A 16,431-nucleotide genomic window follows, 5' to 3' on the forward strand; every position below is an offset into this window, starting at 1 on the left:
TGGTTGTCTATGAGTCTCTCTAATAACCCTCCAACAGACTGGCGACCTGTCCAGGGTGTACTTTTGCCCTATGACAGCTGAAATACAACCTGAATAAAATAAGTAGGAGAAAATGAATGATGTTTATGAACTGTAGTTAATGTAGTCAGACAATAAGTTACCGAGCAACAGGCCACAAGTCTTGGTGCAGAATCATACTAAGATTTAAAAAATAAAATGTTGGCACTGGTGTTTGAAACAGTATACTGTCAGTAAGACTGGAGCAACTGCACACATCTGGAAACTAATAACTAGAGTAGTTAGTAACATTTTGTTACTGCATCCATTTAGCCAGGTATAATTAGCATGTCTACATACATGTCATTTCTAATGTGGTCCTATGTGGTATGTTGTAGGACAGTGAAGTGTCTGACACTGACCATGTACCAGTGCCTGAGAACACTGGTATGGAGGGGGAGAACGCACCTCTTTACTGTATTTGTCGGAAACCAGACATCAACTGCTCCATGATGTAAGTATATATCAGTTTTATATTTGCAGTATGCGCAGTAGGGGTGGGCGCTAGCTTCAGCAATGTTATCAGAGGTTTTTTTTTTTAAATGAAGAGCTTCTATTTCGAGAAAACTACCAATAAGGATATATGCACAGATATAGAAAACAATACTGTAACATTTTATTGATGCTTGCAGTTTGGAGGCAGCAGTATTTGCAAGTGTAACTAAATTCCAGGCATTTTCCATCCTTCTTTTCCTATCAGCTTTTTTCTAGTTGTCAGTGTGAACCAAGGTGTCAGCAGCAGCATTATAGTGCAAAAGTAGTGACCCAGCATAGATCAAATGTAAGCACAAAAGTAGCCAAGGTAGTGTTTTTCCTGGAAATTTTAAGTGAAAGGATAAAGTAACTGCTTACCACTTTAGTTTAACAATGATTAATGAAATGTAACCGTGTAACTCATCAGCAGTCTGCACAGTATGGTCACATATTAAAACTGAAGAATATGTTGTACTTGTTGTAGTGTTTCATCATGGGTCCAGTTTTTACCCAGGTGCTTAAAGCCCTTCTTTACCCTCATGTAACACCAACAGTAATTTCCAACCACTATTTCCTGTTCCTGTCAGTCAAACAAACAGACGACAAACATCTTCTATAAACAGGAATAATGTCATTTTATCGGATTAGAAAACATCTAATCTAGCGTTGATATTACACTGCTGTTTAGTGTCTGGCTGATCTCAGTGTCACCAAAATATCTGCCCTACATGTCAAACAATGAGAGAACTTGAAACAGTAACATCACCTAGCAGCTTATTTTAATTAGTGCTAACGTTTTGTTTGCTGGCTAACATTGCTATTATTATAGTCACAGTTAATTGACTTTGAATAGCTTTATTTCAAAAGTAATTTTACAATTTCACAGCCATTTAGCTGTGTTAACTGTACATGCTGTAGGTCATAAGGCGTGCATGGATCATTTTTATAATCAGCCTCTTATCTTTTGTCCACCACAGGCTTTGCCATGATAAATTGGTCAGTTGACAACCAGGAGCCGTACACCTTAACCTCAGAGGCCAGGACATCCAGGGGCAGTGTGAACACGCACTTGCTTAAATGGGACGCAAGACGGACTATAGAGGGCCACCCGCTTGCCAGACAACCAAGTGCTGTCCCTGTCCACGGCCAGTGTGAGAAGGACTCTCACTAAAGTCAACCCACACAAAGCTGCTGGACCAGACAATATACCTGGACGCGTGCTCGGAGCCCGTGCTGACCAGCTGACTGATGTCCTAGCGGGCATCTTTAACATCTCCCTGAGTCAAGCTGTTGTGCCACAGTGCTTTAAAACCACCACCATCATACCTGTCCCCAGACCTTCCCAAAGCCTAATTCCACAATGATTGCCTGAGCCTATTCTTGTTAAATGATGAAAAACTCAAAGGCACGTTTGGGCAGTGGATCTGTGTGAAATCAGCAGCTTGCAAAACGAAATCAAAATGTGTGCAATTGATTCTAAAAATAGAAATCACAATAAAGTTCAACATTTACTAAAACCGCCATTCAGTCATCTGAGAGTCTTTACTCATGAAATTATAACGGTTAGATGAATGTATATGCAGTGATTTACTGATCAATGATAAAAGGGGAGATTTATGCAATAACGAAGACTGTCATGAAAAGTATTTGGCATCTGATCTCCTGTAACCTGCGGAGCTAAGCTGTTTTACCAGCTCTGCTCTCTGATTTTTCTTTTTTCTTTTATGAAAAAACACAAGTTGTCAAAGTTATTTGTTTGCAAATGTATTTCAGAAATATCGACATACTTTTTTTAATCAGCAGAAACTTTATGTCAGTAGTGCAAAAACCTGCACTGATCTGACCTCATTTCTTCCTCATCCTGATTCCTGACCTGGGAAGGGAGAGAAATATTTGTTTTTGTTTGTCTTCTTGTTTTATTTAATTCCTTGTGGGATTTGGATCCAACACGTAAAGTATGCATATTATGCACACAAACAAACACACATGCAGCTATTACCCATTTCTTGTATTCTTGAATAAAGACATTGATTTGACACATTTAATTAGTGACCAATTGTTTTTATTGTTCAATTATTAAGAAAAAAGAAAAGGTGGGGGTGGGTGGGTGGGATGGAAAGTAAAGGGAGAGAGGAGAGAAAACCCCAACAATCCCCTCTGAGCAAGCACTAGGCGACAGTGGATAGGAAAAACTCCCTTTAAAGGAAGAAACCTATGACAGAACCAGGCTCTAGAGGGGGCAGTCAACTGTCGGGACTGGTTGGGGGGTGACTGTGAAAAAACGGGAGGGAGATGGGAGAGGTGTTAGTAGTTAAGGGGGGGGGGGATTAAGCTGGAACAGAGGTGGGAGAGGAAGAGGCGACATTGGCAGTACTGAAAGAAGGAGTGTTCCTCCTCCAGAAGAAGCAGAAGCGTTTTTTCTTTTTCTTCAGCTGCTCTTCCACGAGCACCTTTTTCTCGAGGATGAGGATTTTCAGCTCCTCGATTGTTTCTGTGTTTTGCTTCTGCAGCTTGTTGCATTTTTTCTCCACTTCTTCTATTTCAGCTTGTTTTTCTTCCAACCTTTCTTTCAGCACTTTAGATGTTGCCTCCTGTTTCTCAAACTCCTGGAGAAGAAGTTTTTCTTCTCTCTGCTTACTGACCAGCTGTTCTCTCTCTTGAAGCAGGTCTTGATATTTGTGCAGTGTCTCTTCGAACTTTACCTGCAGCATCCTGTTGTTTCCCTCCATGAGCTGGAGTTGGCACTCCATGTCTCCCTGCTTTCTGTCCAGCTGCTCTTTCTCTTGAAGGATTTCTTTATTTTGTCGCAGAGCTTCATCAAGCTTTCCTTGCAAGCTTTCATTTTGTTGCTTGATGCTCTGCAGATTGGAATCCATTTCTTTTTGTTTGATTTCTTGTTCCCTTTTCTCTTGGAGAAGCTTCTCATTTGCTTGCTCTGTGCGATCAAGCCTTTTTTTGTCAACGTTGTACATTAGCTCCATGTCTCGGAGATTGGAGTGCAGCCCTCTCTTCTTCGTGCTGTCTTTCATCTTCTCCTGGAGGAGTTTTCTATTTTGCCGCAGAGCTTGATCAAGCTTTCCTTGCAAGCTTTCGTTGTGTTGCTTGATGCTCTGAAGCTTGGAATGCATTTCTTTTTCTTTTAACTCCTGTTGCCTTTTCTCTTGGAGGAGCTTCTCATTTGCTTGCTCTGTGCGATCAAGCCTTTTTTTGTCTACACTGTACATTAGCTCCATGTCTCTGAGATTGCTGTGCAGCCCTCTCTTCTTCATGCCGTCTTGTTTCTTCTCTTGGACAAGTTTTTTATTTTGTTGCAGGGCTTCATCAAGTTTTCCTTGGAGCTCCTGGTTCTTTTTGTCCATGTCATGGAGATCCTGTTGTTTCCCCTCAATAATAGCTTCCTTTTCTTGAAGCTGGAATGACAACTTTTTTAGTTGAGCGCTCTTTTGCTCATTTTCCTCCATCAAGAACTTAATCTTCTCTGCGTTTCTGAGCGCTTCATCCTCCAGTTCTTCCAAACGCTTTTCCTCTAGTTCCACTTGGTCACACCAGGGAAGAGAGGAAAGGGAAGAGTCTAGTGGCTCATCCCAAGGAAGAGCGTATGGGTCAACTTCTTGTCCCTTTGGATTTTTTTGAGACATGTTGGGTCGGGATACAGTTACAATTGCAAAGGATCCAAATATTTCAAAAGGCTTTTCTGGCGAACGGTTCAATGCTGCACACATCAAGGCTGCGAGAAACGGACTAAAAGTCGTTGCTCTTCACCCCTATTTATAGGTTTTTGGATCAAAGGAAAGAATGGTGGTAAGATTCTACGTGTGTGACGTCATAATTCTGTAAGGCAATGAGGTTGTCACGTGATATTTTTGGAGGAGGGCATTTTTCAACTTGGACAAATTATCAGTAAAGTTTCAATCTCTGTTATTTTCCCCAAAAAACGTGTTGTCGCAATCATGTTTTCTACTGTAATTGGTGCCAACAGATGGCGCAGTTTAAAGTTGGCTGTTACTCTGCCCAGGCTGCTACCATAGAAGAAGAATGTAGACCAATAGTACTTTAACGATGTCCGCTGATCGTTTCCGTGTAAATCTTAGCATTGCTTTAGCCGTCAAGCTAAAGGTTTAGCTTCATACTGCCATATTTTCAGAGTAACAAAATATTTAAACGGTCTCAGATCATGGTGAGTATTTGAAAAAATGTTTATTTAATGTGAAGCCTGTGATGTGGAAAGGTTAGCAAGCGTAATTTTGCCTATTGTGTTATACACGGGTGCTTACATCCGAGTAGTGTTGATCTTTTCTAAGGTCCATGGGTTTATCCAACGAGCAGCTAAGTCACCGTTATAGCTGTAATTTTGTGTGCAACGTCTTAATGCAAAAAAAAAAAACAAAAACACAATGCGTTTTTAAGCTCTCTCTGCGTTCACTGCCTCTGCAAGTGTCAAACTTCCTCGCTTTAGCTGATGCTAACCAACATTAGCGCTTACGGTTCGTATATAAACACAACTGTCAGCCCTTCACTTTTGGTGCCGACAACATTTTGAGCATTTTCTACAGTTTGTGAAATGGTCGCCATTGGCATTACATGCCAGTAGTGTTCGCTAATTGACTTTACCGGGGATTATATTTATTACAACGTTACTGCGTGGAAGTGATCATAGTGTATGCTTATGAACGTGAGTGGTAGGTGTTATTAGTGCGACTTTACCCTTAATTAGTTTTCCCACCGGAAGTAGAGTTGTTTATGCGACGTGATGGCTAGAGCAGTCCCAAACAATCGATTGCGTTTCTTAACAGACCAATTCTCTCCAAACTTTTAGGGTAAGCTAGACTCGAGATATGGTTGCAATAATACGAACAAGAGCACAACAGCATATTGACAATGGCGAGAACTTTAATATTTACATTGTGTTAGTGCACCCATCGCTCCGCATCCTTAACGCTACATTGATGTCGAGAGTCTCTGACACAGCTGTGCTCTGCAGCACAGACACCCTGCTTATCTGTGATTCGGCCAGACTGGTGTTGAACTCCAAAGACATGCGCGGGGTTAGGTTAGTTGGCTGTTGGTGTGAGTGGTTGTCTATGAGTCTCTCTAATAACCCTCCAACAGACTGGCGACCTGTCCAGGGTGTACTTTTGCCCTATGACAGCTGAAATACAACCTGAATAAAATAAGTAGGAGAAAATGAATGATGTTTATGAACTGTAGTTAATGTAGTCAGACAATAAGTTACCGAGCAACAGGCCACAAGTCTTGGTGCAGAATCATACTAAGATTTAAAAAATAAAATGTTGGCACTGGTGTTTGAAACAGTATACTGTCAGTAAGACTGGAGCAACTGCACACATCTGGAAACTAATAACTAGAGTAGTTAGTAACATTTTGTTACTGCATCCATTTAGCCAGGTATAATTAGCATGTCTACATACATGTCATTTCTAATGTGGTCCTATGTGGTATGTTGTAGGACAGTGAAGTGTCTGACACTGACCATGTACCAGTGCCTGAGAACACTGGTATGGAGGGGGAGAACGCACCTCTTTACTGTATTTGTCGGAAACCAGACATCAACTGCTTCATGATGTAAGTATATATCAGTTTTATATTTGCAGTACGTGCAGTAGGGGTGGGCGCTAGCTTCAGCAATGTTATCAGAGGTTTTTTTTTTTAAATGAAGAGCTTCTATTTCGAGAAAACTACCAATAAGGATATATGCACAGATATAGAAAACAATACTGTAACATTTTATTGATGCTTGCAGTTTGGAGGAAGCAGTATTTGCAAGTGTAACTAAATTCCAGGCATTTTCCATCCTTCTTTTCCTATCAGCTTTTTTCTAATTGTCAGTGTGAACCAAGGTGTCAGCAGCAGCATTATAGTGCAAAAGTAGTGACCCAGCATAGATCAAATGTAAGCACAAAAGTAGCCAAGGTAGTGTTTTTCCTGGAAATTTTAAGTGAAAGGATAAAGTAACTGCTTACCACTTTAGTTTAACAATGATTAATGAAATGTAACCGTGTAACTCATCAGCAGTCTGCACAGTATGGTCACATATTAAAACTGAAGAATATGTTGTACTTGTTGTAGTGTTTCATCATGGGTCCAGTTTTTACCCAGGTGCTTAAAGCCCTTCTTTACCCTCATGTAACACCAACAGTAATTTCCAACCACTATTTCCTGTTCCTGTCAGTCAAACAAACAGACGACAAACATCTTCTATAAACAGGAATAATGTCATTTTATCGGATTAGAAAACATCTAATCTAGCGTTGATATTACACTGCTGTTTAGTGTCTGGCTGATCTCAGTGTCACCAAAATATCTGCCCTACATGTCAAACAATGAGAGAACTTGAAACAGTAACATCACCTAGCAGCTTATTTTAATTAGTGCTAACGTTTTGTTTGCTGGCTAACATTGCTATTATTATAGTCACAGTTAATTGACTTTGAATAGCTTTATTTCAAAAGTAATTTTACAATTTCACAGCCATTTAGCTGTGTTAACTGTACATGCTGTAGGTCATAAGGCGTGCATGGATCATTTTTATAATCAGCCTCTTATCTTTTGTCCACCACAGGCTTTGCCATGATAAATTGGTCAGTTGACAACCAGGAGCCGTACACCTTAACCTCAGAGGCCAGGACATCCAGGGGCAGTGTGAACACGCACTTGTTTAAATGGGACGCAAGACGGACTATAGAGGGCCACCCCCTTGCCAGACAACCAAGTGCTGTCCCTGTCCACGGCCAGTGTGAGAAGGACTCTCACTAAAGTCAACCCACACAAAGCTGCTGGACCAGACAATATACCTGGACGCGTGCTCGGAGCCCGTGCTGACCAGCTGACTGATGTCCTAGCGGGCATCTTTAACATCTCCCTGAGTCAAGCTGTTGTGCCACAGTGCTTTAAAACCACCACCATCATACCTGTCCCCAGACCTTCCCAAAGCCTAATTCCACAATGATTGCCTGAGCCTATTCTTGTTAAATGATGAAAAACTCAAAGGCACGTTTGGGCAGTGGATCTGTGTGAAATCAGCAGCTTGCAAAACGAAATCAAAATGTGTGCAATTGATTCTAAAAATAGAAATCACAATAAAGTTCAACATTTACTAAAACCGCCATTCAGTCATCTGAGAGTCTTTACTCATGAAATTATAACGGTTAGATGAATGTATATGCAGTGATTTACTGATCAATGATAAAAGGGGAGATTTATGCAATAACGAAGACTGTCATGAAAAGTATTTGGCATCTGATCTCCTGTAACCTGCGGAGCTAAGCTGTTTTACCAGCTCTGCTCTCTGATTTTTCTTTTTTCTTTTATGAAAAAACACAAGTTGTCAAAGTTATTTGTTTGCAAATGTATTTCAGAAATATCGACATACTTTTTTTAATCAGCAGAAACTTTATGTCAGTAGTGCAAAAACCTGCACTGATCTGACCTCATTTCTTCCTCATCCTGATTCCTGACCTGGGAAGGGAGAGAAATATTTGTTTTTGTTTGTCTTCTTGTTTTATTTAATTCCTTGTGGGATTTGGATCCAACACGTAAAGTATGCATATTATGCACACAAACAAACACACATGCAGCTATTACCCATTTCTTGTATTCTTGAATAAAGACATTGATTTGACACATTTAATTAGTGACCAATTGTTTTTATTGTTCAATTATTAAGAAAAAAGAAAAGGTGGGGGTGGGTGGGTGGGATGGAAAGTAAAGGGAGAGAGGAGAGAAAACCCCAACAATCCCCTCTGAGCAAGCACTAGGCGACAGTGGATAGGAAAAACTCCCTTTAAAGGAAGAAACCTATGACAGAACCAGGCTCTAGAGGGGGCAGTCAACTGTCGGGACTGGTTGGGGGGTGACTGTGAAAAAACGGGAGGGAGATGGGAGAGGTGTTAGTAGTTAAGGGGGGGGGGGATTAAGCTGGAACAGAGGTGGGAGAGGAAGAGGCGACATTGGCAGTACTGAAAGAAGGAGTGTTCCTCCTCCAGAAGAAGCAGAAGCGTTTTTTCTTTTTCTTCAGCTGCTCTTCCACGAGCACCTTTTTCTCGAGGATGAGGATTTTCAGCTCCTCGATTGTTTCTGTGTTTTGCTTCTGCAGCTTGTTGCATTTTTTCTCCACTTCTTCTATTTCAGCTTGTTTTTCTTCCAACCTTTCTTTCAGCACTTTAGATGTTGCCTCCTGTTTCTCAAACTCCTGGAGAAGAAGTTTTTCTTCTCTCTGCTTACTGACCAGCTGTTCTCTCTCTTGAAGCAGGTCTTGATATTTGTGCAGTGTCTCTTCGAACTTTACCTGCAGCATCCTGTTGTTTCCCTCCATGAGCTGGAGTTGGCACTCCATGTCTCCCTGCTTTCTGTCCAGCTGCTCTTTCTCTTGAAGGATTTCTTTATTTTGTCGCAGAGCTTCATCAAGCTTTCCTTGCAAGCTTTCATTTTGTTGCTTGATGCTCTGCAGATTGGAATCCATTTCTTTTTGTTTGATTTCTTGTTCCCTTTTCTCTTGGAGAAGCTTCTCATTTGCTTGCTCTGTGCGATCAAGCCTTTTTTTGTCAACGTTGTACATTAGCTCCATGTCTCGGAGATTGGAGTGCAGCCCTCTCTTCTTCGTGCTGTCTTTCATCTTCTCCTGGAGGAGTTTTCTATTTTGCCGCAGAGCTTGATCAAGCTTTCCTTGCAAGCTTTCGTTGTGTTGCTTGATGCTCTGAAGCTTGGAATGCATTTCTTTTTCTTTTAACTCCTGTTGCCTTTTCTCTTGGAGGAGCTTCTCATTTGCTTGCTCTGTGCGATCAAGCCTTTTTTTGTCTACACTGTACATTAGCTCCATGTCTCTGAGATTGCTGTGCAGCCCTCTCTTCTTCATGCCGTCTTGTTTCTTCTCTTGGACAAGTTTTTTATTTTGTTGCAGGGCTTCATCAAGTTTTCCTTGGAGCTCCTGGTTCTTTTTGTCCATGTCATGGAGATCCTGTTGTTTCCCCTCAATAATAGCTTCCTTTTCTTGAAGCTGGAATGACAACTTTTTTAGTTGAGCGCTCTTTTGCTCATTTTCCTCCATCAAGAACTTAATCTTCTCTGCGTTTCTGAGCGCTTCATCCTCCAGTTCTTCCAAACGCTTTTCCTCTAGTTCCACTTGGTCACACCAGGGAAGAGAGGAAAGGGAAGAGTCTAGTGGCTCATCCCAAGGAAGAGCGTATGGGTCAACTTCTTGTCCCTTTGGATTTTTTTGAGACATGTTGGGTCGGGATACAGTTACAATTGCAAAGGATCCAAATATTTCAAAAGGCTTTTCTGGCGAACGGTTCAATGCTGCACACATCAAGGCTGCGAGAAACGGACTAAAAGTCGTTGCTCTTCACCCCTATTTATAGGTTTTTGGATCAAAGGAAAGAATGGTGGTAAGATTCTACGTGTGTGACGTCATAATTCTGTAAGGCAATGAGGTTGTCACGTGATATTTTTGGAGGAGGGCATTTTTCAACTTGGACAAATTATCAGTAAAGTTTCAATCTCTGTTATTTTCCCCAAAAAACGTGTTGTCGCAATCATGTTTTCTACTGTAATTGGTGCCAACAGATGGCGCAGTTTAAAGTTGGCTGTTACTCTGCCCAGGCTGCTACCATAGAAGAAGAATGTAGACCAATAGTACTTTAACGATGTCCGCTGATCGTTTCCGTGTAAATCTTAGCATTGCTTTAGCCGTCAAGCTAAAGGTTTAGCTTCATACTGCCATATTTTCAGAGTAACAAAATATTTAAACGGTCTCAGATCATGGTGAGTATTTGAAAAAATGTTTATTTAATGTGAAGCCTGTGATGTGGAAAGGTTAGCAAGCGTAATTTTGCCTATTGTGTTATACACGGGTGCTTACATCCGAGTAGTGTTGATCTTTTCTAAGGTCCATGGGTTTATCCAACGAGCAGCTAAGTCACCGTTATAGCTGTAATTTTGTGTGCAACGTCTTAATGCAAAAAAAAAAACAAAAACACAATGCGTTTTTAAGCTCTCTCTGCGTTCACTGCCTCTGCAAGTGTCAAACTTCCTCGCTTTAGCTGATGCTAACCAACATTAGCGCTTACGGTTCGTATATAAACACAACTGTCAGCCCTTCACTTTTGGTGCCGACAACATTTTGAGCATTTTCTACAGTTTGTGAAATGGTCGCCATTGGCATTACATGCCAGTAGTGTTCGCTAATTGACTTTACCGGGGATTATATTTATTACAACGTTACTGCGTGGAAGTGATCATAGTGTATGCTTATGAACGTGAGTGGTAGGTGTTATTAGTGCGACTTTACCCTTAATTAGTTTTCCCACCGGAAGTAGAGTTGTTTATGCGACGTGATGGCTAGAGCAGTCCCAAACAATCGATTGCGTTTCTTAACAGACCAATTCTCTCCAAACTTTTAGGGTAAGCTAGACTCGAGATATGGTTGCAATAATACGAACAAGAGCACAACAGCATATTGACAATGGCGAGAACTTTAATATTTACATTGTGTTAGTGCACCCATCGCTCCGCATCCTTAACGCTACATTGATGTCGAGAGTCTCTGACACAGCTGTGCTCTGCAGCACAGACACCCTGCTTATCTGTGATTCGGCCAGACTGGTGTTGAACTCCAAAGACATGCGCGGGGTTAGGTTAGTTGGCTGTTGGTGTGAGTGGTTGTCTATGAGTCTCTCTAATAACCCTCCAACAGACTGGCGACCTGTCCAGGGTGTACTTTTGCCCTATGACAGCTGAAATACAACCTGAATAAAATAAGTAGGAGAAAATGAATGATGTTTATGAACTGTAGTTAATGTAGTCAGACAATAAGTTACCGAGCAACAGGCCACAAGTCTTGGTGCAGAATCATACTAAGATTTAAAAAATAAAATGTTGGCACTGGTGTTTGAAACAGTATACTGTCAGTAAGACTGGAGCAACTGCACACATCTGGAAACTAATAACTAGAGTAGTTAGTAACATTTTGTTACTGCATCCATTTAGCCAGGTATAATTAGCATGTCTACATACATGTCATTTCTAATGTGGTCCTATGTGGTATGTTGTAGGACAGTGAAGTGTCTGACACTGACCATGTACCAGTGCCTGAGAACACTGGTATGGAGGGGGAGAACGCACCTCTTTACTGTATTTGTCGGAAACCAGACATCAACTGCTTCATGATGTAAGTATATATCAGTTTTATATTTGCAGTACGTGCAGTAGGGGTGGGCGCTAGCTTCAGCAATGTTATCAGAGGTTTTTTTTTTTAAATGAAGAGCTTCTATTTCGAGAAAACTACCAATAAGGATATATGCACAGATATAGAAAACAATACTGTAACATTTTATTGATGCTTGCAGTTTGGAGGAAGCAGTATTTGCAAGTGTAACTAAATTCCAGGCATTTTCCATCCTTCTTTTCCTATCAGCTTTTTTCTAATTGTCAGTGTGAACCAAGGTGTCAGCAGCAGCATTATAGTGCAAAAGTAGTGACCCAGCATAGATCAAATGTAAGCACAAAAGTAGCCAAGGTAGTGTTTTTCCTGGAAATTTTAAGTGAAAGGATAAAGTAACTGCTTACCACTTTAGTTTAACAATGATTAATGAAATGTAACCGTGTAACTCATCAGCAGTCTGCACAGTATGGTCACATATTAAAACTGAAGAATATGTTGTACTTGTTGTAGTGTTTCATCATGGGTCCAGTTTTTACCCAGGTGCTTAAAGCCCTTCTTTACCCTCATGTAACACCAACAGTAATTTCCAACCACTATTTCCTGTTCCTGTCAGTCAAACAAACAGACGACAAACATCTTCTATAAACAGGAATAATGTCATTTTATCGGATTAGAAAACATCTAATCTAGCGTTGATATTACACTGCTGTTTAGTGTCTGGCTGATCTCAGTGTCACCAAAATATCTGCCCTACATGTCAAACAATGAGAGAACTTGAAACAGTAACATCACCTAGCAGCTTATTTTAATTAGTGCTAACGTTTTGTTTGCTGGCTAACATTGCTATTATTATAGTCACAGTTAATTGACTTTGAATAGCTTTATTTCAAAAGTAATTTTACAATTTCACAGCCATTTAGCTGTGTTAACTGTACATGCTGTAGGTCATAAGGCGTGCATGGATCATTTTTATAATCAGCCTCTTATCTTTTGTCCACCACAGGCTTTGCCATGATAAATTGGTCAGTTGACAACCAGGAGCCGTACACCTTAACCTCAGAGGCCAGGACATCCAGGGGCAGTGTGAACACGCACTTGTTTAAATGGGACGCAAGACGGACTATAGAGGGCCACCCCCTTGCCAGACAACCAAGTGCTGTCCCTGTCCACGGCCAGTGTGAGAAGGACTCTCACTAAAGTCAACCCACACAAAGCTGCTGGACCAGACAATATACCTGGACGCGTGCTCGGAGCCCGTGCTGACCAGCTGACTGATGTCCTAGCGGGCATCTTTAACATCTCCCTGAGTCAAGCTGTTGTGCCACAGTGCTTTAAAACCACCACCATCATACCTGTCCCCAGACCTTCCCAAAGCCTAATTCCACAATGATTGCCTGAGCCTATTCTTGTTAAATGATGAAAAACTCAAAGGCACGTTTGGGCAGTGGATCTGTGTGAAATCAGCAGCTTGCAAAACGAAATCAAAATGTGTGCAATTGATTCTAAAAATAGAAATCACAATAAAGTTCAACATTTACTAAAACCGCCATTCAGTCATCTGAGAGTCTTTACTCATGAAATTATAACGGTTAGATGAATGTATATGCAGTGATTTACTGATCAATGATAAAAGGGGAGATTTATGCAATAACGAAGACTGTCATGAAAAGTATTTGGCATCTGATCTCCTGTAACCTGCGGAGCTAAGCTGTTTTACCAGCTCTGCTCTCTGATTTTTCTTTTTTCTTTTATGAAAAAACACAAGTTGTCAAAGTTATTTGTTTGCAAATGTATTTCAGAAATATCGACATACTTTTTTTAATCAGCAGAAACTTTATGTCAGTAGTGCAAAAACCTGCACTGATCTGACCTCATTTCTTCCTCATCCTGATTCCTGACCTGGGAAGGGAGAGAAATATTTGTTTTTGTTTGTCTTCTTGTTTTATTTAATTCCTTGTGGGATTTGGATCCAACACGTAAAGTATGCATATTATGCACACAAACAAACACACATGCAGCTATTACCCATTTCTTGTATTCTTGAATAAAGACATTGATTTGACACATTTAATTAGTGACCAATTGTTTTTATTGTTCAATTATTAAGAAAAAAGAAAAGGTGGGGGTGGGTGGGTGGGATGGAAAGTAAAGGGAGAGAGGAGAGAAAACCCCAACAATCCCCTCTGAGCAAGCACTAGGCGACAGTGGATAGGAAAAACTCCCTTTAAAGGAAGAAACCTATGACAGAACCAGGCTCTAGAGGGGGCAGTCAACTGTCGGGACTGGTTGGGGGGTGACTGTGAAAAAACGGGAGGGAGATGGGAGAGGTGTTAGTAGTTAAGGGGGGGATTAAGCTGGAACAGAGGTGGGAGAGGAAGAGGCGACATTGGCAGTACTGAAAGAAGGAGTGTTCCTCCTCCAGAAGAAGCAGAAGCGTTTTTTCTTTTTCTTCAGCTGCTCTTCCACGAGCACCTTTTTCTCGAGGATGAGGATTTTCAGCTCCTCGATTGTTTCTGTGTTTTGCTTCTGCAGCTTGTTGCATTTTTTCTCCACTTCTTCTATTTCAGCTTGTTTTTCTTCCAACCTTTCTTTCAGCACTTTAGATGTTGCCTCCTGTTTCTCAAACTCCTGGAGAAGAAGTTTTTCTTCTCTCTGCTTACTGACCAGCTGTTCTCTCTCTTGAAGCAGGTCTTGATATTTGTGCAGTGTCTCTTCGAACTTTACCTGCAGCATCCTGTTGTTTCCCTCCATGAGCTGGAGTTGGCACTCCATGTCTCCCTGCTTTCTGTCCAGCTGCTCTTTCTCTTGAAGGATTTCTTTATTTTGTCGCAGAGCTTCATCAAGCTTTCCTTGCAAGCTTTCATTTTGTTGCTTGATGCTCTGCAGATTGGAATCCATTTCTTTTTGTTTGATTTCTTGTTCCCTTTTCTCTTGGAGAAGCTTCTCATTTGCTTGCTCTGTGCGATCAAGCCTTTTTTTGTCAACGTTGTACATTAGCTCCATGTCTCGGAGATTGGAGTGCAGCCCTCTCTTCTTCGTGCTGTCTTTCATCTTCTCCTGGAGGAGTTTTCTATTTTGCCGCAGAGCTTGATCAAGCTTTCCTTGCAAGCTTTCGTTGTGTTGCTTGATGCTCTGAAGCTTGGAATGCATTTCTTTTTCTTTTAACTCCTGTTGCCTTTTCTCTTGGAGGAGCTTCTCATTTGCTTGCTCTGTGCGATCAAGCCTTTTTTTGTCTACACTGTACATTAGCTCCATGTCTCTGAGATTGCTGTGCAGCCCTCTCTTCTTCATGCCGTCTTGTTTCTTCTCTTGGACAAGTTTTTTATTTTGTTGCAGGGCTTCATCAAGTTTTCCTTGGAGCTCCTGGTTCTTTTTGTCCATGTCATGGAGATCCTGTTGTTTCCCCTCAATAATAGCTTCCTTTTCTTGAAGCTGGAATGACAACTTTTTTAGTTGAGCGCTCTTTTGCTCATTTTCCTCCATCAAGAACTTAATCTTCTCTGCGTTTCTGAGCGCTTCATCCTCCAGTTCTTCCAAACGCTTTTCCTCTAGTTCCACTTGGTCACACCAGGGAAGAGAGGAAAGGGAAGAGTCTAGTGGCTCATCCCAAGGAAGAGCGTATGGGTCAACTTCTTGTCCCTTTGGATTTTTTTGAGACATGTTGGGTCGGGATACAGTTACAATTGCAAAGGATCCAAATATTTCAAAAGGCTTTTCTGGCGAACGGTTCAATGCTGCACACATCAAGGCTGCGAGAAACGGACTAAAAGTCGTTGCTCTTCACCCCTATTTATAGGTTTTTGGATCAAAGGAAAGAATGGTGGTAAGATTCTACGTGTGTGACGTCATAATTCTGTAAGGCAATGAGGTTGTCACGTGATATTTTTGGAGGAGGGCATTTTTCAACTTGGACAAATTATCAGTAAAGTTTCAATCTCTGTTATTTTCCCCAAAAAACGTGTTGTCGCAATCATGTTTTCTACTGTAATTGGTGCCAACAGATGGCGCAGTTTAAAGTTGGCTGTTACTCTGCCCAGGCTGCTACCATAGAAGAAGAATGTAGACCAATAGTACTTTAACGATGTCCGCTGATCGTTTCCGTGTAAATCTTAGCATTGCTTTAGCCGTCAAGCTAAAGGTTTAGCTTCATACTGCCATATTTTCAGAGTAACAAAATATTTAAACGGTCTCAGATCATGGTGAGTATTTGAAAAAATGTTTATTTAATGTGAAGCCTGTGATGTGGAAAGGTTAGCAAGCGTAATTTTGCCTATTGTGTTATACACGGGTGCTTACATCCGAGTAGTGTTGATCTTTTCTAAGGTCCATGGGTTTATCCAACGAGCAGCTAAGTCACCGTTATAGCTGTAATTTTGTGTGCAACGTCTTAATGCAAAAAAAAAAACAAAAACACAATGCGTTTTTAAGCTCTCTCTGCGTTCACTGCCTCTGCAAGTGTCAAACTTCCTCGCTTTAGCTGATGCTAACCAACATTAGCGCTTACGGTTCGTATATAAACACAACTGTCAGCCCTTCACTTTTGGTGCCGACAACATTTTGAGCATTTTCTACAGTTTGTGAAATGGTCGCCATTGGCATTACATGCCAGTAGTGTTCGCTAATTGACTTTACCGGGGATTATATTTATTACAACGTTACTGCGTGGAAGTGATCATAGTGTATGCTTATGAACGTGAGTGGTAGGTGTTATTAGTGCGACT

At 41.1% G+C, this 16,431-nt stretch overlaps 3 protein-coding genes across 3 annotated transcripts; all 3 read right to left on the reverse strand.

The window, feature by feature from the left end:
* Nucleotides 1-2,858: 2,858 nt before the first annotated feature.
* On the reverse strand, nt 2,859-4,253 carry LOC146631596 (uncharacterized). Its single transcript, XM_085353793.1, has one exon. The coding sequence runs from the start codon at nt 4,251-4,253 to the stop codon at nt 2,859-2,861; it is 1,395 nt and encodes a 464-aa protein (XP_085209919.1).
* A 4,208-nt stretch (nt 4,254-8,461) lies between these two features.
* On the reverse strand, nt 8,462-9,856 carry LOC146631597 (uncharacterized). Its single transcript, XM_085353794.1, has one exon. The coding sequence runs from the start codon at nt 9,854-9,856 to the stop codon at nt 8,462-8,464; it is 1,395 nt and encodes a 464-aa protein (XP_085209920.1).
* A 4,203-nt stretch (nt 9,857-14,059) lies between these two features.
* On the reverse strand, nt 14,060-15,454 carry LOC146631598 (uncharacterized). Its single transcript, XM_085353011.1, has one exon. The coding sequence runs from the start codon at nt 15,452-15,454 to the stop codon at nt 14,060-14,062; it is 1,395 nt and encodes a 464-aa protein (XP_085209137.1).
* Between the last annotated feature and the right edge of the window lie 977 nt (nt 15,455-16,431).

Source organism: Diplotaxodon limnothrissa, linkage group LG5 (genome assembly GCF_057381915.1).
Source record: "Diplotaxodon limnothrissa isolate DT_005_m linkage group LG5, D_limnothrissa_male_GT1.1, whole genome shotgun sequence".
Lineage (NCBI taxonomy): Eukaryota > Metazoa > Chordata > Actinopteri > Cichliformes > Cichlidae > Diplotaxodon > Diplotaxodon limnothrissa.

Coding starts and splice junctions, on each gene's coding strand:
- LOC146631596 (XM_085353793.1), bottom strand. CDS start 4,253: ATGTGTGCAGCATTGAACCGTTCGCCAGAAAAGCCTTTTGAAATATTT.
- LOC146631597 (XM_085353794.1), bottom strand. CDS start 9,856: ATGTGTGCAGCATTGAACCGTTCGCCAGAAAAGCCTTTTGAAATATTT.
- LOC146631598 (XM_085353011.1), bottom strand. CDS start 15,454: ATGTGTGCAGCATTGAACCGTTCGCCAGAAAAGCCTTTTGAAATATTT.